The sequence below is a fragment of the Lepidochelys kempii genome, chromosome 2 (genome assembly GCF_965140285.1).
Source record: "Lepidochelys kempii isolate rLepKem1 chromosome 2, rLepKem1.hap1, whole genome shotgun sequence".
Classification (NCBI taxonomy): domain Eukaryota; kingdom Metazoa; phylum Chordata; order Testudines; family Cheloniidae; genus Lepidochelys; species Lepidochelys kempii.
Window position 1 is genome coordinate 157,809,032 of NC_136381.1, and position 24,407 is coordinate 157,833,438.

General features: G+C 44.5%; 1 protein-coding gene across 8 annotated transcripts in view; it reads right to left on the reverse strand.

The window, feature by feature from the left end:
* Positions 1-24,407, reverse strand: part of COL15A1 (collagen type XV alpha 1 chain) — a 282,083-nt gene that overhangs the window by 112,239 nt on the left and 145,437 nt on the right. For all 8 annotated transcript variants that reach the window (XM_073332560.2, XM_073332555.2, XM_073332559.2 and 5 more), the window contains 3 exons: positions 19,525-19,602; positions 12,771-12,833; positions 7,700-7,828 (listed from right to left, as the gene is read on the reverse strand). In XM_073332560.2, coding sequence (XP_073188661.2) covers positions 7,700-7,828; positions 12,771-12,833; positions 19,525-19,602 — 270 coding nt within the window. The remainder of the gene's footprint in view (positions 1-7,699; positions 7,829-12,770; positions 12,834-19,524; positions 19,603-24,407) is intronic.

A 24,407-nucleotide genomic window follows, 5' to 3' on the forward strand; every position in this document is an offset into this window, starting at 1 on the left:
GAAAGAGGGAGAGGCAAGAAAGCCAAACAAGAGTCTGTAAGCATTGTGTGACCCTGGACATAGCTAGAGAGTGTGCTTTGGGGTCTGGTGTTGGTTAAAAAGTCTTGGGGGCTGCAAGCTAAGAAACTGCTCCTTTTGTTCTTGGTTACTTCTGCATTTAGAGACACAGGACTTTGCACATTTCTTGGTAATAAACAAGATTGCATCAAAGAAAAAACAGACTCCATCAATTTCTGTTTCATAAAATCATAGACTATCAGGGTTGGAAGGGACCTCAGGAGGTCATCTAGTCCAACCCCCTGTTCAAAGCAGGACCAGTTCCCAACTAAATCATCCCAGCCAAGGCTTTCTCAAGCTGGGCCTTAAAAACCTCTAAGGATGGAGATTCCACCACCTCCCTAGGTAACCCATTCCAGTGCTTCATCACCCTCCTAGTGAAATAGTGTTTCCTAATATCCAACCTAAACCTCTCACACTGCAACATGAGACCATTGCTTCTTGTTCTGTCATCTGCCACCACTGAGAACAGCCTAACTCCATCCTCTTTGGAACCCCCCTTCAGGTAGGTGAAGGCTACTATCAAATCCCCCCTCACTCTTCTCTTCTGCAGACTAAATAACCCAGTTCCCACAGCCTCTCCTTGTAAGTCATGTGCCCCAGCCCCCTAATCATTTTCATTGCCCTCTGCTGGACTCTCTCCAATTTGTCCACATTCCTTCTGTAGTGTGGGGACCAAAACTGGATGCAATACTCCAGGTGTGGCCTCACCAGTGCCGAATAGAGGGGAATAATCATCACTTCCCTCGATCTGCCAGCAATGCTCCTACTTATACAGCCCAATATGCCATTGGCCTTCTTGGCAACGAGGGCACACTGCTGACTCATATCCAGCTTCTCATTTCCAACTGGAATATCCCCAGCACCCCAAACTTTGATTTGCTGCTCGAGTCAAAAAGGGGTAACACTGGTGTCAGGAGCGGGAACCAGTTTCTAAGAGGAGAGATTGTGACCCGGTATTCCTGCTGAACCAAGATGGAACAAATAATGGAGGCATTTGCAGAATTCAAAACCGGCCAGTGGGATTTAAAACAAGACCTAAAATAGGAGCTGGAGGCTTCACAAAAGAATTTTAAAAAAGACCTGATTGATTCAGAAAAAGAACAAAAGCAACATCTTCAGGAGAAAGGGAATTATTAGAAAAACGGTTAAATTTGATTTGTAAAACAAGGGAAATTGGCAATAATGCCAAAATTAAAGGAAATAGTTCAGTTATATAAAAATGACCACTAAAAGGATTGTTATAAATTTAAGGCAGGGCAAGACAGACTGTCTGAGGTGTCCAGTGAAAGCCTCTTTCCCAGTCTGGGAAATGGGTGATCACCAAATTGAAGGAGCAAAGCTTGGTGAAGGCACAAGGATCAGCCCTACAGGTTTTGCTTAGATCTGGGCAGCTACAATAATGGGAGTTTGCCTATTGACTTTCTAATAGGATTGGGCTGAGTATAAGGATAGTTGGCACAGGCTAAAACATAATTGTTATTGGCTTTTTCGAGTATGTCTGGTCTAAGCGAATCGGGGATCCAAAACTGAACCACCTAATTGGTGTTGAATGGAGACAGTGACAGGGTAAGTGCACATGGCCCAAACCTGGGAAACTGCATCTGAAGAATCATAGAACCATAGGGTTAGAAGGGACCACAAGAGTCACCTAGCAGAAGAGTTGTTCTCCTGATCCAATAAAGATACAGGTTGTACTGCATTGGTCCCACAACTGGTGAAAATGACCCGTTGAACAGCCATCTTACTGGTTACCAGTAGCAAAAAGCAAAGAGACACCACAGACCATCGGGAAGGCATAAGTGAGCCTTTGACTAGCCTTTGGGCCTCACCCATAATTCTGGTTAAGAAAAAGGATGGTGACACCAGATTCTGTATAGAAAATTAAATGAAGTCACTTCAAAAGATTCTTATCCATTACCACAAATATATGACACCCTGGGTGCTGTAGCAGATTTAGTATGGTTTTTCACACTAGACCTTAGAAGTGGGTATTGGCAAGCAGAAAAGGGTCCAAGAGACAGGGCGGGAAAAGTGCTGTCATAGCAGGACATGGCTTGTGCAATTTAAAGTGACGGCTTTTGGTTTGTGCAATATACCCAGCCACATTAGAGAGACTAATGGAAAGGGTATTACACATAGCATTCCCCTCTCGGCCTGTCCGATATATCTAGATGATATCCTGGTGCATGCTAAAACATTTGAGCCAGAACCAAAACATTTACAAATGGTCGGTGATAAACTGAAGGCAGCCAACTTGAAACTGAACCCAAAGAAATCTGAGTTGTTTCAAAAAGGGGTAACATACCTTGGGCTCACAATTAGCAAGGAGGGCATTTCCCCGACAAAAAGAAATGGAGGCTGTACAGACCTGGCCCACTCCCTAGACATTTACATATGTGCAGAGTTTTATAGGGCTCAGAAGGTTTGTTCGTGGGTTTGCACAGCTTGTTGCATTTTCAGAGTTAAAAAAAGGCTCTGGTGACTGCTCCTGTCTTGGCCTAACTTTGTTTCAAAATCCCCTTTTCATATTGGTCACAGATGCTAGTGCTTATGGTCTGGGGACAGTACTGACACAGGAACACAAGGGACTTGAGAGGCTGGCTGCTTATTACAGCAAAAGTCTAAGTTATTTATTGCACCACCCGAAAGGAACTTGTAGCAGTGGTTAAATCTGTAGAACATTTGCACTGGTATTTGTATGAGAGGAAGTTTGTGGTCAGGACAGACCATGCTTCCCTGCAATGGCTCTTTAGATTCAAGAATCCTAAGGGACAGCTTTCCAGATGCTTGGAGAAACTGCAGTGCTAGGATTTCACAATCACACATAAGTCTGGCGATAAGCACAGTAATGCTGATACTTTGTCCAGACAACTCTGTTGGGAGTCTAACTGCAAACCCTGCCCCAAACAGGAGAGCAAAGAATTAGTTGCTCAAGGGAATTGGGGGCGGCTCACTTCCTCTAATTCACACAAGTGCCCATGTTCCTGGTTCATCAACTGGAATGATGAGGATGGAGTTGCAGGAATGGACCCCAGAACAAGTCAAAACTTTCCGAAGAGAGGATCCTGATATCAGGATTGTGTGAGACTGGAAAATCAATTTGCATATGCAGTCACCGTAGAACATAGTGTCCCCCCGATAAACACCACACTAAAGGCTTTCGGGTCACGGTGGGAAAGCTTTGAGTTTAAAGAGGAAATATTGTATAGGAATGGGGAGAAACCAGCAAGTGATGGATCCAGACACCAGCTGGTTGTACCGGATAAATTAAAAAAGAAGTTTTGAGGTTACGTCATGATTTTAAAACTACTGGACATTTTGGGGACTGCAAAAACCTGAGCCAACCTAAAGAAAAATTTCTATTGGGTAAAATTCAGGCAGGATGTGGAAAATTGATAAAGGAAATGTGATGCTTGCATTATAAAGGGGGGTCCCTTTAAAACTGGGACATTCCCTTTGCGGCATTATCTTGTGGGGGGCACCAATGGAGCATGCTGCCATTGATGTTCTTGGGACCTTGGCTGAGACAGAGGCTGACAATAAGTATTTGCTGGTGGTTCTGGACTACTTTACAAAATGGCCTGAGGCTAACACACTAAGACATCAAGATGCTGGGACAGTAGGAGAGGTCTTAGTAAATGAATTCTTCACCAGATTTGGGGTCCCAGATGAGTTAAAGATGAAAGGAGAAAATCAGAATCCAAAGTGTTCCAACACATTTGTGAGATTCTAGGGATTGCAGAGCTCCCATCACCACCCCCACCCCCCAATCTGATGGGATGGTGAAAAGGTTCAATAGGACTCTAGGAATTCCTTTGTAGAACAGCGTCAAAGGAACTGAGACCAGCATATCCCATTCCTTTTGATGGCTTATAGGACAGCAGTCAGTGAGACTACAAAGCGTATCCCAGCACTTTTCACATCTGGGCAGGAGATAAGGGGTCCCAGCAAACTTTTTATATAGAGTCCCTGAAGAGGAACAAAAGGGAGTTGAACCATGGACTGTGTAGAAACCCTACTATCCAACACTGAAAATGTTCACACTTTTGCTAAGGGAAATGTGAGGATAGCCTCTGACCAGGCACCTCCTTCATCCTGCCAGATTTTAGTGCTTACCCCTCTGGCGATGGTGGGCCTGGGGTAATCAGCCCCACTGATGGCAGGGTTTGCCTTCCCCCTTCTGTGCTCCCTTGGTTGTTACTTTAAGGGTAGGCCTGAAGGTTGGCCTAAGGGTTGATCCTCCACCAAACAAGAGGGACTGCAATTTGGTGCACTGAAGATACACGTGCGCCAGGGTCACCCTCACGCCACAGAAAGGGCAGGCTTTGGGGATGGGGGTGAACCATTTCTATTTCAATTGTCTTTTATATTATTTAGGTTTGTCCTTAACCAGCTTGAGTTGGCAGCAGCAGCTGCTGTATATGGATACTGGCTATATGAAACAACATGAGAAAGGGTTTACAGGATTGAAATCCTATGTTTCATAAAATTTCTGGTCTGTTCAAGATTAATTGACTCAAACAGACACAGTTCTTTAAACTGTCCTTCCTACCTTCTGCAAACTTGGCAGCCTTTTTTGATTAGGAAACAAAAATACATTAAATGACTTTGGGGACCCCATTTTGTTCATTCTAGCACTTTTCTTCCCCCCTCTAGAAAGCAAGTATTTATATTATGTCATTTAAGGCAGATGTATTATTGCCCTTTATTTGGTTGCCTTTTGATACTATTTAAAAGGAGTCACTTAAAACCATAATTATTTATTTTAACTCAGAGTGGGATGATCCTTATTGTGGCACTTACATTTACAGTAAGTACAATAAATGTTTGCTCCCAAACAGCTTGTTTTTCCTATTTTAGTTTAAACAAGTAGTACAATCAGTTGACACTATCCTAATCATTCCCGTCATTTATTCACAGGTGGTAGAATGAAGAGTCCAAGTTTCATGTCCTTGGAGCCACCTTCTGAAGGGCTTCAAGGAATAGGTCCTTCAGGACATGAGGAAAGATCTCAAGGAATGAAATTACAATTACAATTCAATGAAATTAGAATTCATCCTATGACTTAAACAAACAAAATTAATCAGATAAATTGATATTTTAAAAATAACGTATTTAGCTTCAAAGATTTTTGAGAAGATATATGTTCTGAGCTAAGATTCATTAGGGCATGCCAAGTATAATTGTCTTTGCTTGAAAAAAAGAAAGAAAAACACTGTAGCTAATCTGGGCACCAATTCTTTGGTGGGGTCAATCTTGCTTCAACTAAGTCAACACGAGTGGGATTGGGCCTTTCTAAGGGTTTGTCTTCACTACTGGGGTAAGGTGACCTAAGCTAAACTACTCCAGCTATGCAAGTTACCCCAGTGTCTTCACGGTGCTGAGTCACTGGGAGATGCTCGCCGGTCGACTTCCCTTACTCTTCTCGGAGAGCTGGAGTACCAAGGTTGACCAGAAAGCGCTCTGCCATCGATTTAGTGGATCTTCACTAGACCCGCTAAATCGATTCCTGTTGCATCAATTGCTGTAGCATCAATCTCCCCGTAGTGGAGACCAGCCCAAAGTGTCCTTCTACTCTACTCTGAAAAGTGGTTACATTCAGTAATCACTTTCTTGCATGATGTAATTGTTAGGATATAGATATTCAGGCCTGTCTGTAGAGGCCTGTACTTTAAGAATTTAGGTGTATTCTTATCACTTGGCTAGTTAGAGGTATAAAAGAAAGAATCAAAATCACTGTCTGCCAGTGTAAGGTCCTTCTCTTACTGTGACAGTCTGAGGTCCTGTTCTTAGGCTAAGGCCTTTGGCTAAGCGACAGAGGCAGCCATAAGCTGGGAAGCGACCGGTCACATCCTCACATTCCAAAGTAGTCACATTGAAAGAAGGTGCTATTGGGCTGTTAGGAATACAATTCTATCCTGATAGTGCCTATCACCTCCAGAGAAAGGGAAGTGCCTAGAAGATGTAAAAGGAAATTGAGGTTGATAGTTTTCTGTCTGGTAAGAACTCACTTATCAATAGACACAGCTGGGAAACTCTTATGTCTTTATAGATGTAGTTGTGAAATCCTCACTTCTGTATTGTTTTGTCATTATAGTTCCCACTTTGCTATTGTTTATTGGCATGGTCTCTGTCTGGTTCTGTGATTGTTTCTGTCTGCTGTATAATTAATTTTGCTGGGTGTAAACTAATTAAGGTGGTGGGATATAATTGGTTAGCTAATCATGTTACAATATGTTAGGATTGGTTAGTTAAATTTCAGTAGAATGATTGGTTAAGGTATAGCTAAGAATATTACTATATAAATTAGGGGAAAACAGGAAGTAAGTTGGGATTCGAAAATAAGGAAAAAGGAACTTGTATTTAAGCTTGCTGGAAGTTCACCCCAATAAACATCGAATTGTTTGCACCTTCGGACTTCAGGTATTGTTGCTCTCTGTTCATGCGAGAAGGACCAGGGAAGTGGGAGAGTGAAGGAAGGAATAAGCTCTCTAACAGTAATCAGAATCGTGTCTGCTGACTCTAGGCACTATGTTTTTACTCATGTTAGCCCTGGAAAACCAACGCAACTGGGACAGAGAGAAAGGAGTGGGGGGGTTTTGTTTGGTTTTTTACACAAAGTGCCAGTTACACCTGTGCAAATCCACTGAAAGCATTGGGGTCACAGAGAATAATTTGAAGATAGCGGGATTGCAGCGGATCAGATTTGGGCCTCAACTTCTGTTGCCAGTGGTGATGTGTGAGAAGGAAAAAACCCACCTTGACTCTCAGATTCCAGACTAAGTTTACAGAGCTAGTAGTTACTGTTTTTATTGTTAGCTGAGCTTATTTAACATGTATTGACATACAATAAATATACAACCCCATGACACCATTTCTACTATCATCTTTCAAAGTAGGACTGCACTTCAAGTGTTCCTTAGGACTAAAGGGTAAATTTTCATCTCTGGGTGAGCTACAATGAAGGGAGAAAGCCCAAAGAGATGAAAGTCCAATGGTAGCTTTAAGTTATAAATTCCCTTTGAATTGTGTAACTGCTTCCCAGCTTTATTTTCCTGAAAATGTCAGGGAAAAACAAATAAACAGTCTCATTAAACTTCAGTAAAAGCATCCTTCATTCTTCAGCCTGGTCCACATTCACCTGTATTCTTTGGCTGCTTTGTACTGCTCTGGAATGAAGCAATGCAGCTAGCTGTTCCAGAGAATATGGCCCTTTGGCTTTTGTGCCTTTCATAAGAATCTGGCAAAAAATTGCAAATTCCATCAAATCCTGGGCTCATCTAGTAGCGCCCATCCTAAAATACCAACAACAGTCAGCATTCTAAGAGTTTGTCTTCACTTCGCTTTAACATGGCTGTGTAGTCGCGGCACCAGCGCTGGGAGAGAGCTCTCCCAGTGCTGTAAAAAAACCCCACCTCCACGAGGGGGGAGTAGCTCCTAGCGGTGGTGCTGTCTACACTGCCACTTTACAGCGCTGAAACTTGCAGTGCTCGCAGGGTGAGGGTTCACATCCCTGAGCGAGAAAGTTTCAGCGCTGTAAAGGGGCAGTGTAGACAAGGCTTAAGAAACATGCAAGTTCTCTGTGTAGGAAATTATAGCTGAAGTATAGCACTAATGTCTACACATGAGTGATACTCACTGGAGGGCCTGGCTCACCAGAAGGTCCATCTTTCCCATCGTTCCCTGGTGATCCAGGGGATCTTGCATTTGAATCAGGTTTTCCTGGTGCTCCGGGTAATCCTGGAGGGCCTGGTGGCCCAGGGAGACCCTTGAGAAATCAGAAATACTGTTAGAAAACATTGTCATTTGTTTTCATCCCCACCCCGGCCAGGTCCATGCAGCATTCTTAAAGAGAACCAGCATTCTTAAATAGAATTCATAAAACTCTATATCACTGAACTTGGGCAAACACTTCCCTTTCTTTTCATTAAGGGTCAATCCTGCTCCCATTGATCCCCCTCTCTCCCTAGCAGTGTCACAGAAGTTCATTCTTCCCTTGCTCTGGGAGGTATGCCTCCACCATCACCTTTAATCTGCAACTATGGAAGACAGTTAAAAATGAAAATCTACTGTGTTTACTTTGTGTAAGACACTCAGGGATACTCCAGTGATCAACATGGTCTTCATTCCGAAGCAATCAGGATAGATAGAAGCCAAAGGGACTTCTGCTATTAATTTCAGAGGGAGCAGGATTATTACTACTAGTTGTATTACCATAGCACCAAGGAGCCCTAGTCATGGACATGTTAAATCCATTGTGCTAGGTGCTGTACAAACAGAACAAACAGGTGATTCCTGCCCAAAGACGTGGCTCTGATAGCACAATGACATTAAACCGCATGAAATGAAAGATCCATGGAAAGAACCAAGTTGTTTTCATATTTAAGAAATATACATTTGAAAATTCCTCTCTCTTAAATAAAAGTTAATCTTTAATGCTTTACCTTGTATTACTGATCCTGTATATTAACGGAAAAAGGTAATGGAGAATTTTGAAAATTACGGGCTTGACCCTGTAAATTGATGAGCACTTTGGCCTTGATCCAGAAAAACACAATCACATGCTTAACTTTATGCACATGAAGAGTCCCACTGAAGGAACACTTGGCTGAGGATAAGTTTCTCAGCACCTCACAACACTGAGTCCTAGGAGAGCAATTTTGAACTGGACTGAGAGATGGATAGGATGTCAGTGAAGATGCTGCAGGACGGGGCTATACTATATGACCAAGCTTCCTGGATATGGCATCCTGGACTTCTTGAAGTTTAGAAAAGAGAGATTTAGGAAGATTATAAAACAGAAAATTTCAATACAGATGACAGGCCCATCCCAAAGGTGTATGGTAGTTTCTCTCTCTGGCTGTCAACAATGATCAATACAATACCTTTGTATTAGGTTTGTTCACCTTTGACCATTTGACTACCAGCTCTTTCTCTTTGTAAGATTCCCCACCACACACCTTTACTGTGCTTCTGGCTGATTCTCTGGGCATTAAGCCCAGTTAAGTGTAACATTATATACAAAAAGAAAAGGAGTACTTGTGGCACCTTAGAGACTAACCAATTTATTTGAGCATAAGCTTTCGTGAGCAACAGCTCACTTCATCAGATGCTAGACATTCCACAGTATGCATCCAATGAAGTGAGCTGTTGCTCACGAAAGCTTATGCTCAAATAAATTGGTTAGTCTCTAAGGTGCCACAAGTACTCCTTTTCTTTTTGCGAATACAGACTAACACGGCTGTTACTCTGAAACCTGTCATTATATACAAAGTAATGCTTGGAGATGGGAGTTTTATGGGATTATTGTTGCTGCATTTCGTTATTCAGCATTTCAGCAGGAGCAAGGTAAGGCTGGATTTGGCTGGCTGTTCAGACATGTAGCAAGAAAAAAATAGCTCAGGGTCAAGGAAAACTCCAAACTTTACCTTGGTAGCAAAGTGAAAGTTTGAGTTAAAGCTGATGAGTCATCCCTAGGCAGGCGTCCCATTGTGCTATATAAACATACAGCAAAACTGTCTCTGCCCTGAGGAGAAGTTTATAATCTAAACAATGGAGACAAGGTGGAAGGGATACAAAGAGACTGAGAGGTGAAGGGACAGCAGGTCAGAGGAGGAGCCAGAAATACAATGGAAGTCTCCTGATTCTTAATCGAGCACCTTGTCTGCTAGAGCAGTGCTTCTCAAGCTATCTGATGTGGGGGACTGGCAATTTTTTTTTCCAATGTGCACGCAGACCGGCCACCGATGGCTCACGGACCGGCACCGGTCCACGGACCACCACTTTGAGTAGCACGGCGCTAGACCACACTGCATCTTAAGAAATTCACACACACACCCCTGAAAGTACCAGCACAAGGCTAAAAACCCCTTAATTCACATATAAATCCCTAAAATAGGGCTTAATTGAGACTCAGATAGTACACAGGATGAATTCCATCTAATGGCAGTAGTGTCAGAAACATGGGTCCAAAGGAACATAGAATCATAGAATCACAGAATATCAGGGTTGGAAGGGACCTCAGGAGGTCATCTAGTCCAACCCCCTGCTCAAAGCAGGACCAATCCCCAATTAAATCATCCCAGCCAGGGCTTTGTCAAGCCTGACCTTAAAAACTTTCTAAGGAAGGAGATTCTACCACCTCCCTAGGTAACGCATTCCAGTGTTTCACCACCCTCCTAGTGAAAAAGTTTTTCCTAATATCCAACCTAAACCTCCCCCACTGCAACTTGAGACCATTACTCCTTGTCCTGTCCTCTTCTACCACTGAGAATAGTCTAGAACCATCCTCTCTGGAACCACCTCACAGGTAGTTGAAAGCAGCTATCAAATCCCCCCTCATTCTTCTCTTCTGCAGACTAAACAATCCCAGTTCCCTCAGCCTCTCCTCATAAGTCATGTGTTCCAGACCCCTAATATTTTTTGTTGCCCTTCGCTGGACTCTCTCCAATTTATCCACATCCTTCTTGTAGCGTGGGGCCCAAAACTGGACACAGTACTCCAGATGAGGCCTCACCAATGTCGAATAGAGGGGGACGATCACGTCCCTCGATCTGCTCGCTATGCCCCTACTTATTAACATATTAATTATAAATAGGGCATCAGCCTTTGATGAATTCAATACTGGGAAAGTATGATTCATAGATTTTAAGTCATAAGAACATAAGAACGGCCATACTGGGTCAGACCAAAGGTCCATTCAGCCCAGTATCCTGTCTTCCAACAGTGGCCAATGACAGGTGCTCCAGAGGGAATGAACAGAACAGGCAATCACCACGTGATCCAAAATCCAGAAGGGACTATTATGATAATCTACTCTGACCTCCTGCATAGTAATCTCGATATCAAGACCAGTGATGAGCTGCCAAAATCTTAACAATGGGTTTCCTCCTTACCCCACAAGGGGGTCGCTGCCCACCCCCGCCGCCCGGGACTCCTGCCCCATCCAACCCCCCTGCGTTCCTTGATGCCCCCCCCCGGACCCTTGCCCCATCTATCTCCCTCCCCTGTCCCCTGATTGCCCCCAGAACCGGGCAGGAGGGTCTCGTGGGCCACCATAGTGGGTGCCCACCCCTAAGAGCCAGAGGCACCTGCCGGGGGGCAAGGTGGGGAGTCCTGGAGGTGCTTACCTGAGGCAGCTCCCAGGAAGCATCCGGCAGGTCCCTCTGGCTCCTAGGGGTGGGAGAGCGTAGCTGGGGGGGGCAGGGGGAGGGACCGCTCCCCCACTGATCTCATCAAAAGTGGAACCTTAGGCGCCAACTCCCCAGGTGCTCTGCACCCACCGGCAGCTCCCCGCCCCACGCCCAACCCCAGATCTCCTCACCTCCACTCCGCCTCCTCCCCTGAACGCAGTGCCCCACTCTGTTTCTCCGCCCCCTCCCCAGGCTTCCCGCGAATCAGCTGTTCAGCAGGAAGCCGGGGAGGGCAGAGAAGCAGGCGGTGGCTTCCCGCTCTGGCCAAGGGTGGCGGAGGTGATCTGGGGCGGGAAGCGGTTCCCCTGCACCTCGCCCCCTGGATTACCTGCTGCGGCCCGGGCGGCCCTCCTCGCGCCCCCCTGCCCAAGCTCACCTCCGCTCCACCTCCACGGGTCTGAGCGGGAAGCCACCGCCTGCTTCTCAGCCTGCCCCAGCTTCCCACGCAAACAGCTGATTTGCAGGAAGCCTGGTGGGGGCAGAGAAGCACAGCAGGGTGGCACGTTCAGGGGAGGAGGTGGAGCGGAGGTGAGCTGGGGCCGGGGCAGGGAGCTGCCGGTGGGTGCTCTGCACCCACCAAATTTTCCCCGCGGGTGCTCCAGGGCTTGGAGCACCCATGGAGTCGGCGCCTAAGGCGCCACTTTTGGCCGGTTAAATTTAGAAGCCGTTTTAGAACCAGTTGTCCCTCGCGGAACAACCGGTTCTAAAAGGGCTTCTAAATTTAACAACCGGTTCTAGCAAACCAGTGTGAACCGGCTCCAGCTCAACACTGATCAAGACCATATTTTTTGTTTGAGCTACAGCATATCTTTTTAGAAAGATCTCCAGTTTTGATTTAATAAAAGTACAGCACTAATCCTGGCCTTTGCAAAGGTTTGGATACAGGCAGAAGACAGAGAGGACACTCAAGGCTCACAGAAGGCATTAGTGTGAATTAACAGCCCCATATAGTTGTACACCTTATTAAAGGAATAGGTGCCCAAAGCTGAAGCAAGCAATGAATAATACCATCCACTTATCTTCACTGACTTCTAATCATCTCAGAATCAAAAGGGACTTTCTTTAAAACAAACAAAAACCTCTCCATGATTCCTTCACTCTGTTTCTCCCATCTCTTTCTCCCACTCCACCACCAATGACACTCCCGCAATCCGAGCCTCCTCTGTCCCTTCCCCAAATGCTCCACAATCGTGGGAGAGTGCTAGTGACAGCTGAATTTTTAATTGTGCTGCCCCATTTTTCTGCACTTTTTTGCCTCTAACCAAGCTTCCAACTCACTTTTTCTCTTAAAATCTGACTGCAAAGCTTCCTCTACTCTTTGGATCAAATAAACTCTCCTTGCAAAGTTTTTTGTGATGTTTTGTATTAAGGATGCTATCTAAATAAAAACCATGTTTTGCACTGTGTAACCATATGATCATTGATTCATAATTATTCAAATGCTATAATCATTTAAAATACAGATAAAAGATAAAGCTATTTACTGCACAAAATTAGCAAACATTAGTACATACTTACTCTTAAAACCTCACTGTCTCGGTCAAGGTCACCAGATCCAGATCCTTCAGGTTCCAGTCTACTCTGAAGTCAAGAGAATTCATTTTAAAATGTTGTTTCTAATGAAGAGATGGAAGACTGATATATAAAAATACCATTTGTGCTTCTGTTAATCTCATTATGGTTGGCATCTCAATAGCAGAAAGCTGTCTATGAAATAAAATGTATTCTTAAACTTTCATTGATATTTTTTATATCTAAATGCACCACCAGCATTTTAATCAGATGCTTTGGAGGAGTTTCATACCAGTTAACTATATTAGTTATTCATTTCTGTATTCACCTACAAATACTATTCTATTCCATTGACAGGGATACCCAGAAGTTGCACCCTTATGTAAGATCATTGGAGATGAGATGGAATAAATATTTACATTCAGCTTTAAATTTCTAAATATACCTGTCACACTTGGGTATCCCCCAAAAATACATCTATAGCGATTAGCTACTAACTTCCTGCAAAGGTCTGTGACTCATAAGGCATAGGATGAAGATTCTGCTGTGGGGATCTGCAGAGGCATTTTTGTAGAGAAACTAAAAACATTAAATTATTGCATTGCTATTAATTAAAACAATCTATTTGGAAACTGAGTCATGCTATGATTGGTGAAAGGCTGCTTAGTTCCGATTTGTGCATTTTTGGCTGTAAATACAGGAGTCCAAACTCTTTCCTCCAGGCCATTGACATTGAAAGCGCTACTGAAGATTATGCTCAGATTTCCAAGCCCCCATATTTTTAAAGATCAAAATTTTCTGAAAGAATCTTATTTCTTCCCCAAGAGAAATTTTCCATGCATGGTCTCATGAAGATGAAGTTTTAGAGTAGTTCAAAAGAAATCTAGTCATCCATTTTTTGAATTATTGGAGAGTGTTTGATGCATAAGAAACCTGAAAAAGCTGAAGCTTTCTTGCTACTTGTACAAACATGAATAGGAGTTATTAGCAATTGAAATATCAGTTTCACACATGTAAATAATTTACACTACATTTAACATTATGGGACTATGGCATAATGTCTATTCATTGTACTGAAGTTAGTTACATAGGAGTTTTTTCACTGCTCGTTCACTCTGGAGTTCTGACACAGCTGTGTCAGGTTTTGACTATGGCTATGTCTACACTACAGTTTATGTTGGCATAACCTATGTCACTCAGAGGGGTGGTTTATTTACACCCCAGAGCAACATAAGTTACACAGACATGAGCACCAGTGTGCACAGCGCTGTGTCAGTGGGAGAGCTTCTCCCACCATCATAGCTTCTGCCACTTGCAGAGGTGGTTTTATTATGCCGACAGGAGAGCTCTCTCCCATCAGCAGAAAGCGTCTTCACCAGTCACACTGCAGCTGTGCTGCTGAGTGCTGTATGTGTAGACAAACTCTGTGTGTCATGGATCTGCAAAGCAGGGGACTACAAATCTTACCAGCTCCCTCCCCACTATACTTCTCCTTCCTCTGGCCAAGTAAGAGTAGCTGGGCATTGTTGGGAATTGGAAGCAGTAGCTGGCCACATGGCTAGTTAGGAGCTACAAAGAAATTGGATGTAGAGGCCACATGGCAAGTCAGGAATTACAGAGAGACTGAATGCAGAGAGAAATGCCCAGAAACCATATGCAGAGCAGTGTGTGGAACAGGCTGGGAGTCAAGGATGCTAGAACCTCTGTAGAAGTGCGGGGACCAAGGCCAAAGCGCCCCCTTCCTCTGCAGCTGGCTGCTCTGGTGGTGAGCCAGCGGCCCACTCTTCTGGTGCCACAGCAGCCCCTGGTGGGCAAAAGGTGTAACTACAGCACCTCCCTGGCAGAATCTATTATTCTACCAAGGAAAAAAAATTCTACAGGGGACATGAATTCTTCCCTTGTTTCTTTTGTTAAAAGCAAGGAGGCATGGCCTCTCTGCCCACACAGTTCCCGTACTGTGAGTGCCAGACATCACAACTAGGTGCAGATCTATGTGGGTCTTACAGAGGGAGCAGTAGTGGCTGGGCATTGAACCAGTGCAGAGGGACCCTAATAAGACTAATTAATTGAGCCTGGCCTGGAAACCTGCAGGCTCCTATTTCTCTGAATAGAAACTGGACTGGAGAGGTCACCCAAGCACTAGGCCTGAAGAGCCCTGGTTGTTGATTGGACTGCTTCGGGGTCCCTAACAATAACAACTATTGCTCACCTTGAACTGTAACCATTTAAGCCTCTGTACCTAGGATATTTGCAACATTTCCTTTTCCTGCCAGCCTTAATAAACTACCCTTTCACTTAACCATGTGTCTGAGTAGTCGCTGGGACCCACCAGGGCTAGCACCTACAAGGCCTGGCTGCTGAAACACCTACAGTGATTGCCTCTAAGTCACGATCCACCCGGCTTGCTACTGGCACCTTAGGAGCTTGGAGTACTTCAGCACTGAGCAGCCTCAATGTTTACAAGTGAAAACTATGGAAGTGCATATTGAAGTCAGTAGAGAGTTAAGCTTTAATCATTTTTTAAAATAAATTACACATTAATTTTTATATGCTGTGTTGCTGTAGCTGAGTTGTTCCAAGGATATTAGAAAGGCAAGGTGGGTGAGGTTATATCTTTTATTGGACCACTTCTGTTGGTGAGAGAGAAGCTTTCAAGCTTACACAGAACTCTTCTTCAGGTCTGGGAAACGTACTGGGAGTAGTATCACACCTAAATACACGGTGGAACATATTGTTTAGAATAAGTAGTTAACACTTATTTCAAGGGACCATTCAAGGTGAAGTTGCCAGTTAACACTGCTCCACTCATAGGGAGAAAAAAAGAGGGGAAATTGGGGGCTGGGGTTAGTGGGTTATAGATTGTTGTAATAAGCTATAAATCCAGTGTTGCTATTCAGATCATGATTTTTAGTGTCTAGCAAAGTTATGAATTTAAGCTGCTAGGCTTGTCTTTTGAACATAGTATGCAGGTAGGGTGACCAGATAGCAAGTGTGAAAAATCGGAACAGGGAGTAGGCGGTAACAGGCGCTTATATAAGACAAAGCCCTGAATATTGGGACTGTCCCTATAAATCAGGACATCTGGTCACCGTATATACAGGTTTCCTTTGAGGATGAGAATTGAGAGGTCAGATATAGAGTGATCGCTTTGTGAAGCATTCACCCACAAGTGATATGATATTTTTGTCTTATTTTTTTGTTCAAAGTCATGCAAGACATAGTGATTGGTTTCACCCACATAGTTGTTATCGAGGCATTTAGTGCACTAGATGAGGTACACCACCTGTTGTGCTAGGCATATGTAGGACCCATGGGTCTTGAAAGGTGTGTTGTGGTGTGTGTTGATCATCCTAGCAATAGAAATGTCTGCAGGTTTTGCATCTGTTATTCTGGAGCCACTTTGAGTTCATGTGTCCTGGTCTGTGGGAAGCTTGCTTCTGATGATGAGCATGGAGAGGTTGGGTGGCTGTTTGAAGGCCAGAAGAGGGGGGTTGTGGCTGTTCCTTTGGTTTGGACAAAGTGTATGCTGTTGAATGTAAAATTGTTAGGGGTGTGGATGAAATGGAGGAGTTTGGAGACATGTATGAGGTGGATAACTGAGGGTTGTCCATTGTTTTGTAGATATTTGAGGCAGGAAGCAATGCTGTCATTGTCAGGGGTGTTGGCGTATAGGGAGGTGCCATCCATGGTGGCATAGGTGGTGTTCTGAGGGAGGTTGTTAAAGTAGCAATTTCTGGAGGAAGTTGGTTGTGTCCTGGAGGAAGCGAGCCCTTTGTGTGCTGAGTGGTTTAAGGATGGCGTCTAAGGGTCCTGATATTTCTTCAGTAAGAGTGCCGTGGCCAGATATGATGGGTCTCTGCCTGGGTTTCCTTGTTTATATTTTTTTCCCTTCCTTTCCCCCTAATGTCTGAAGAGCGGTTAACTGGCAACTTAATCTTGAATGGTCCCTTGAAATGTGTTAACTACTTATTCTAAACAATCTGTTCCACCTTGTATTTATGTAAGGGGACGGTTGCCCCCTTACTAACATTCAGTGGGGGTGTTTTAGTTGCTAGCTCCCAGTACTAAAAAGGGGGAAGGGTCAATGGGGAATCAGGACCCTGAGACTGACAGCCGCCAGGAACAATGGGGAGAGGCCAATGCTCCAGGTCAGCCTGAATGACAGGGCGAGCAGGCTAATCAGGGAGTCAGGAGGCCAGGGAGGTCCCGTCCTCTGTGTGAGCAGGAATTGCCTGGGGTCAGACAGAGTGGGGCCGAGCTAAGGAGAAAGCAGGGGCCGAAGCTGAGCTGGGGAGCAGAGCTGTGCCAGATCCAGAGGGACCAGAAAAGCAGCCCAGAGAGAGCAGACCCTGTGCTGGGAGCAGAGCTGCAGTAACCAGAGCCAGAGGGGCCAGAAAAGCAGCCCAGGAAGCAGGTCAGTGCTGGGAGCAGAGTCACAGAAGCAGCCTGCAGAGCAGACCTGTCCTGGGAGCAGAGCTGCAGCAACCAGAGGCAGAGGGGCCAGAGAAGCAGCCCAGGGAGCTGGAGGCAGAGCAGCAGCAGCAGTGCAGAGACCGAGTGGTGCAGCTGGGGCTGGAGCAATCCGGAGCTGGGTGCGGTGAGCAGCTGGAGAGAGCGAGGGGGACCCTGGGCAGCGGGCCCAGCACAGGGAGACGCCTCAGCCAAGGGGCTCTGCAGGCCAGGGTTGGATCATAACCCCGACAGGGCGGGGGCGACACTGGGAAGAAGGGTCCTACCACTTAGAGCCTGAGAGCGTGTGGCCACCACCAGAGCAAGTGTCCAACCCCCAGCATCCCTGCAGCACAGCCAGGGCCTGAGAAGAAGGCCTGGGACTTACAAGGAACAGACTGTGAACTGCCCGGACGTTCCAGAGACACTGTTTGTGATGTTCCCTGCCATAGGGTGGGGTGATGTGTTTCCTTTAACCTTTCCCATTATTCCTTATTCTTTTTAAAATTAATTGTTGATTAAATAACTTGCATTTGCTTTAACTTGTATGTAATGGTCAGTGGGTCAGAGAAGTGCCCAGTGCAGAGAGAGTACCCCGGAGTGGGGACACCCTAGCCCCTGTCCTAGGTGACCACAGCAGGGTTGGGGGTCGAGCCCCCCAGGAATCCTGGGCCCAGCCTTGTTGGGTTACAAGGACTCTGCCAGACAGGAGAGTGGAAGGGGAGTCCTCAAGGGCAGGGAGGCCACTGGGTAAAGGAAGTGGGAGCGAGGACTCAGATCCTTTCGCTAGCCCACTTCACTGGGGTAGGGCAGAAACCAGGAAAGTTCCCCACAAGAGCGGGACTGTTCCCCTCCTTACATTTAGCTGTGACACTGAGTACATTTCCCAGACCTGAAGAAGAGCTCTGTGAGGCCCAAAAGCTTGTCTCTCTCACCAACAAAATTTGTCCAATAAAAGATATTACCTCACCCACCTTGTGTCTCAGATATAAATGTTGATGTTAATATAATGGCAAACTTACTATGTAAATACTCAGAAGTCAAGGGTGCAGATTCTGGATCCACTCCAGCCTCTTTGCACTGCACCCCAGCATAAAATGGCCAGAAAGATATTGTAGCAGGCAATATGAGGATCAAGGGTGATCCTCTTGAGATGAAGAGTCTACATAGCACACATAGGGCACTCTGTTTGCTGAGGTCAATCTGGGGGAAAAGGAGTGGCCTGGGGTGTCACCATGCCCTAGTGATCCCCAGCAGCATTATCAGTCCCTTGGGGTTGTCATCAGCTGGGGTACATTCGAGTAACCCTTGAGCTGCTCTGTCTCATGCCAGAGAAATTAGTTGGTATGCAGTAGGCCCAAGGTCAGATGAGCACAAAGATGGCTTGGTGTCACTTTTGTGACCACTTCCTGAGTTGCTCTGTGTGCTCCTTACCCACAGCCAGGCTCTGGGCCAGGCAATCCAAAAGTTAAGGTTCTTATAACATATTTTACAAATTATATTGTTAAATACAAAATTTAATACACAATGGGCCCAGTTTTATCTTAACAGACATGATATCTTGTAAACACAGAACTACCATTGACTTCAATGGAAACCACAACTAGCTTTATCTCTGGGTGAAACCAGTTACTGCCAGTGCAATCAAAACCTTGGGCCTAATTCGCTCTTTGGCAGCATGTGCATGACTCTCTGTGAGACCTATAGGAGAGGCATGCGTACAGATGAGAGTGCAATCTGGATCACTCTTTTTCACTTCCTCATTCCTGAGTACTGAAAAAGAGAACTTCACCATCCTAAGAACATATGCTTTTCTATTTAACAGCAAATACAAATGATTGTCAAAACATCCCTGTGTTAGGGCATGGGAGGAAATGAGTAATTCAAATTTTAAAGCTCACGAAAGCTTATGCTCAAATAAATTGGTTCGTCTCTAAGGTGCCACAAATACTCCTTTTCTTTTTTCAAATTTTAAAATGTCTAATACAGGTGTCTTTTGAGAACATCTCATTTATATTTTCTTCTAAGTATTATGGCTCACATCTTTAGAAATGCTTTTGCAAAAGAACAAGTGCACATTTGCCCACTTCCAACTTAGGCATGTAATGGGTATGTGCTGATTGGGATACAGGCCTAAGTCAGTTATGTATTAATGTGTGTTTGCTTTATTGTGTGTACACTTTTTGACCATTTATACACATTGGCTACATGGTTATTTCCCCAGACTGCCCCTCGTTGTTAAGTTTTACCTCACTCTGTGCTAAGGAACAAGACAAGCAGAGCTAAATCTCAGATAGCCTCAGAAACTCACAAATCCTCTGAATGGAGCGGATGGGCCGGGAGGGCCTGGAAGTCCTGGTGGTCCTGGCAGTCCCACACCGGGCTCACCCTAGAAGAAGAACAAATATGAAGCAGTGAATATTTCAGACCACATTTGAGCATGTTTCATGACACTGTGTTAGCTTGGTTTGCCGTAGCTAGCTTCCTTAGACCTAACTGTATTTTTCAAGTTTATAGAAACAAAAACTAACACAAGACTATTGTTTAAATGCTAGAAAGGGATGTGAGATGTATTAATTTGTGAAATAAACTCCCAAGAGAAATGATCATTAGGGTAAAGTAAAACTACTAAGACTGAACAAAGCACTTGGCAATGTACTCTAGGAAATAACCCTGCATTGGCAGAGAGAGGATGTCATGAAAGGTCTTTTCCAACTCTACCTTCTCAAACAAATTTACAATTGTATTAGCAGTGCCAATTGTGAGACAGGGATTTAATTCTTTATCAAAAGTATATTTTAGCATCAATTTCATTCTTTATGCATATCATATGCAAAAAGGGGAGATACCTCCCTTCTCAACATTACTACTCTCCTCCACAGCCTTTCCAAAATTACAGTCTTGTGATTTACCTAATGTACTTTTTCCCACTGCCCACACAGCTAAAGCTCCTGTTCAGGCCCTTACCATTTCCCCTCCTGACTACTATAACCTGCTCCTCTCTGGCCTTGCTAACACGCACCTCACCCTTACCTGAAGTCCATTCAAAGTACAGCTGCTAAGATGCTCTTCCTGGCCTGTTATGATCATACCAGAACCTCCATCCCTCCACTGGCTCCCCCTTCTTCACAGCTTCTACTACAAATTGAAAGCCTTTCATAATTGATCTTTCCCTGCTTCTCCACTCTTGCCTTGTATGTCACAGAAGTGAGCAGGATTTGGCCCTTGGATTATGAATTCTTTGGGGAGAAGAATGTGTCTTTATCGGTGTTTGAAAAACATCATGTTATAATAACTGAAAATTACACAGTCCAGATTCAAGCAATCAATTTAAATGTTAAGAATACTTGAGGTACAGTTTTTTAGGCCAAATATTAGCTCTCCATTTATGTCAGTTATAGGAGTCTTACACACCCCTTATTTGTGACTGCAGGTAATATACACTTGCCTTTCACTGGTGTCTATGTACTACGTGGACTGACACATTGAAAATGCTGAGGTGGAGGAATGTGAAATATTCACTTTGAACCTCATATTCACTTAAACTGTGCTTGGCTTTGAAATTTGTTGCATTCATGAACCCAAACCTACGGTCCCTAAAAGCGCAAGTGCATGGGTTGAGGTTCCCATACGAGTTTGGCCTTGCTATCTACTGGTTATTGCTGATGTGTGTGTAAGTGTAAGGGAAGCTGATGGTCTGTCACCCTCTTTCTCCGCTCCTGGGAGGTCCATCTCAACGTCTAATAATAATAAAACCAGGGCCGTCCTTAGGATTTATGCGGTATTACTAAACTGCTGCCCCTATGCCCGACAGCAGCCCGGCCTCGCAGCCTGGGGTGGGGTGGGGTCGGGAGGATGGACAAGGCAGAAAAGGATACCGAGCCCCCCGGCCCACCTCACGGCGGCAGAGAGTTACAGTTCCCCGCAGAGACCACCCATACCCTCTCCCTCACACAGAATGTGCGGCGCAGACATATTCGGCTCTGTGAATATGGCCCCTGCCTAAGGAGACTGCAGCACGTGCTGGGTGTTCGGGAGCCGACCTGCTCTTACCTGCATGATGGGTGGTGGGTGAAGCTGCCACTTGGGAAGGCTAGTTCCCTAGTCCACCTCTTCTCCCTGTGGCCCTGCCCATACTCCACCCCACCTCTGCCTCTGGCCCCGCCCCCACTCTGCCCAGGTCCCACCCCCACCCCACTGTCTCTCTCCTCTCTTCTCTCCCCCTCCCTGATCACACCCTTCCAGCCAAATCCCTGAACCCAAATGAAGCAAATGACATTTGAAAAAAAACACTCTTCTGCAATTTCTTCCTAAAGAAAATGGAGCGTGTTTTCCACCGCATGCCAGAAGGTGAAGACTGGACATGCAGATAGTACCTAATTAAAAGCAGTAAACTTGGGAATAAAAAATGTCAGTCACAGTTTTTTTGATATACCCTGAAGTTTGTCAGAGATTTATTTGCAAAAACTTTGTAGTAAGGGCAAGTCAGCTGTCCTGCTGAATACAATATTAAATATTAGGGAATACATGATGCAGCTCTTCTCTGTTTTACATTTTCTTAATCAGTATTTCTAAGCTGATTTTATATTTTAAATGTACTCTTAAGCCTTAATAAAGTAATCATTCCAGATTACTACGTATTTAATTTACTGAAACAAAGATATTATTTTAAATTAATCAGTCACAGAGGTTTAGTGTGTTCATAACAATGTTCACTGCTTTTAGAAAAAAAATTATTTTGTGCGATCTCCATAACAATAGACATATTCATGAAATTTCATCAACTTTAAAACATATGTTTCTGAAGATTTTAGGCATAACAAAGGATTTTGTATCTTACTAAAGTAGCTGTAGCTCACTAAAGCTTATGCTTAAATAAATTGGTTAGTCTCTAAGGTGCCACAAGTACTCCTTTTCTTTTTGCGAATACAGACTAACACGGCTACTACTCTGAAACCTCTTGAAACTAGTTAATCAAATAGTCAGAAGTAAAGAAAGGGAAACTTGTTTGTCCAGCTATCTGGCAGGAAAGGGGTGTTGTCCCTTTAAGGGCTGTCTTCAACAGGGAGGTGAAGGGACAAAGGGATGGACAGAAAGGACAAGACGACTTTGGAAGCAAGTTTTTTGTACTATAGTAATTAAAATTAAAATGTGTATTTTAGATAAGAGTGGTCTTTTGAAGGATTTATTTAAAAAGCTATATGTCTGAAGATCCAAGCATTTAAGGCTAAAGATGAATACTCAGATTGTGCATCTAAAAATCTATGCAAGTGATTTTATAATCTTCAGCAACACACTAATGAAATATTTTTAAAGCAAATTTTAAACTAAGGTCCTGTAGACTAACATGTTTGGAGTAAATATTACAGTAATGCACGACTGTTTTTGTCAGTAAATTCAGAAACTGACAGTATATATCTGGGGTTGGCAAATGCCTGTTAAATGGCTTCATTACCACTTGAACGGCTCTTTAACAGTTTCAGTGTTGTGCAAATAGGTTGGAAGGCTTTTTCCACTTCTAAGTGACTAGATCCCCTACAGAGGAAGACTCACCAGGCTGCAGCAGCTAGCTGTGGGAGCCTGCAGGAAGGGTCAGAACAGGATAGGAAGAGGGAGGTTGGTGGACAGTAAGACCCAGAGGTGCCCCAAATTTTTGGGTGCCCTATGCAGCTGCATATGACTGAGGAACGGCCCTGAATAAAAGCTTGCTCTTATCTAGCCTTTTCATCAGTAAATCTCAAAGTGCTTTACAAAGAAGGTTAGTATCATTATCCCGCATTTGACAGATGGGAAAATGTAGGCTCAGCGTGGGAAAAGTGATTTTCGAAGGACACCCAGCAGACCAGTGGCCAAGCTGGGAATAGACACCCAGGTCTTCTGACTCCCAAAATCCAGTGCTCCTGCCTACTAGGCCACACTGCCTTTTGTGAGATAATAAGTGTATGCGCCCACTTCTCTCTGTGAGTTTTTTGTGGGGGCTATATCATATGTGATATGTTCAATAAGGATAAGTGCAGGGTCCTGCACTTAGGACGGAAGAACCCAATGCACAGCTACAGACTAGGGACCGAATGGCTAGGCAGCAGTTCTGCGGAAAAGGACCTAGGGGTGACAGTGGACGAGAAGCTGGATATGAGTCAGCAGTGTGCCCTTGTTGCCAAGAAGGCCAATGGCATTTTGGGATGTATAAGTAGGGGCATAGCGAGCAGATCGAGGGACGTGATCGTCCCCCTCTATTCGACATTGGTGAGGCCTCATCTGGGGTACTGTGTCCAGTTTTGGGCCCCACACTACAAGAAGGATGTGGATAAATTGGAGAGAGTCCAGCGAAGGGCAACAAAAAATATTAGGGGTCTGGAACACATGACTTATGAGGAGAGGCTGAGGGAACTGGGATTGTTTAGTCTGCAGAAGAGAAGAATGAGGGGGGATTTGATAGCTGCTTTCAACTACCTGAGAGGTGGTTCCAGAGAGGATGGTTCCAGACTATTCTCAGTGGTAGAAGAGGACAGGACAAGGAGTAATGGTCTCAAGTTGCAGTGGGGGAGATTTAGGTTGGATATTAGGAAAAACTTTTTCACTAGGAGGGTGGTGAAACACTGGAATGCGTTACCTAGGGAGGTGGTAGAATCTCCTTCCTTAGAAGTTTTTAAGGTCAGGCTTGACAAAGCCCTGGCTGGGATGATTTAATTGGGGATTGGTCCTGCTTTGAGCAGGGGGTTGGACTAGATGACCTCCTGAGGTCCCTTCCAACCCTGATATTCTATGATTCTATGTGCCACTGCCCACCCATTCTGACTCGATGGGGCTGCAGGATGTGATCTGCCTTCATATTCTGTAGCAGAAGTAGGAAAAATGTTCCTACTGTCAGCAAGCGTTCTTCAAGAAGCAAACACAGCAGTTAGATGCCCCATAATCTCAGACAGCCAAGCCCTAGTGTTCTGTGCTTTTCTTTAATTATTCTGAATCGTCATCTGGAATTGCATCTCCCTCTGCTCCCATTTCGATTGTGAACTTAGCTATGTTTTTATTAATTAGGAGAATCATATGTCAGGTATCAGAATTTCAACTGCATCACAGTCACAACAAAGCAAAGAGGTTGGCCGTTTTTGACCTGTCACTAAATGCATTTATTCATTTGTTTCTTTGCTTCTACACAGTTTTGTCAAGTGGTTTCTATAGGGATACTCTTCA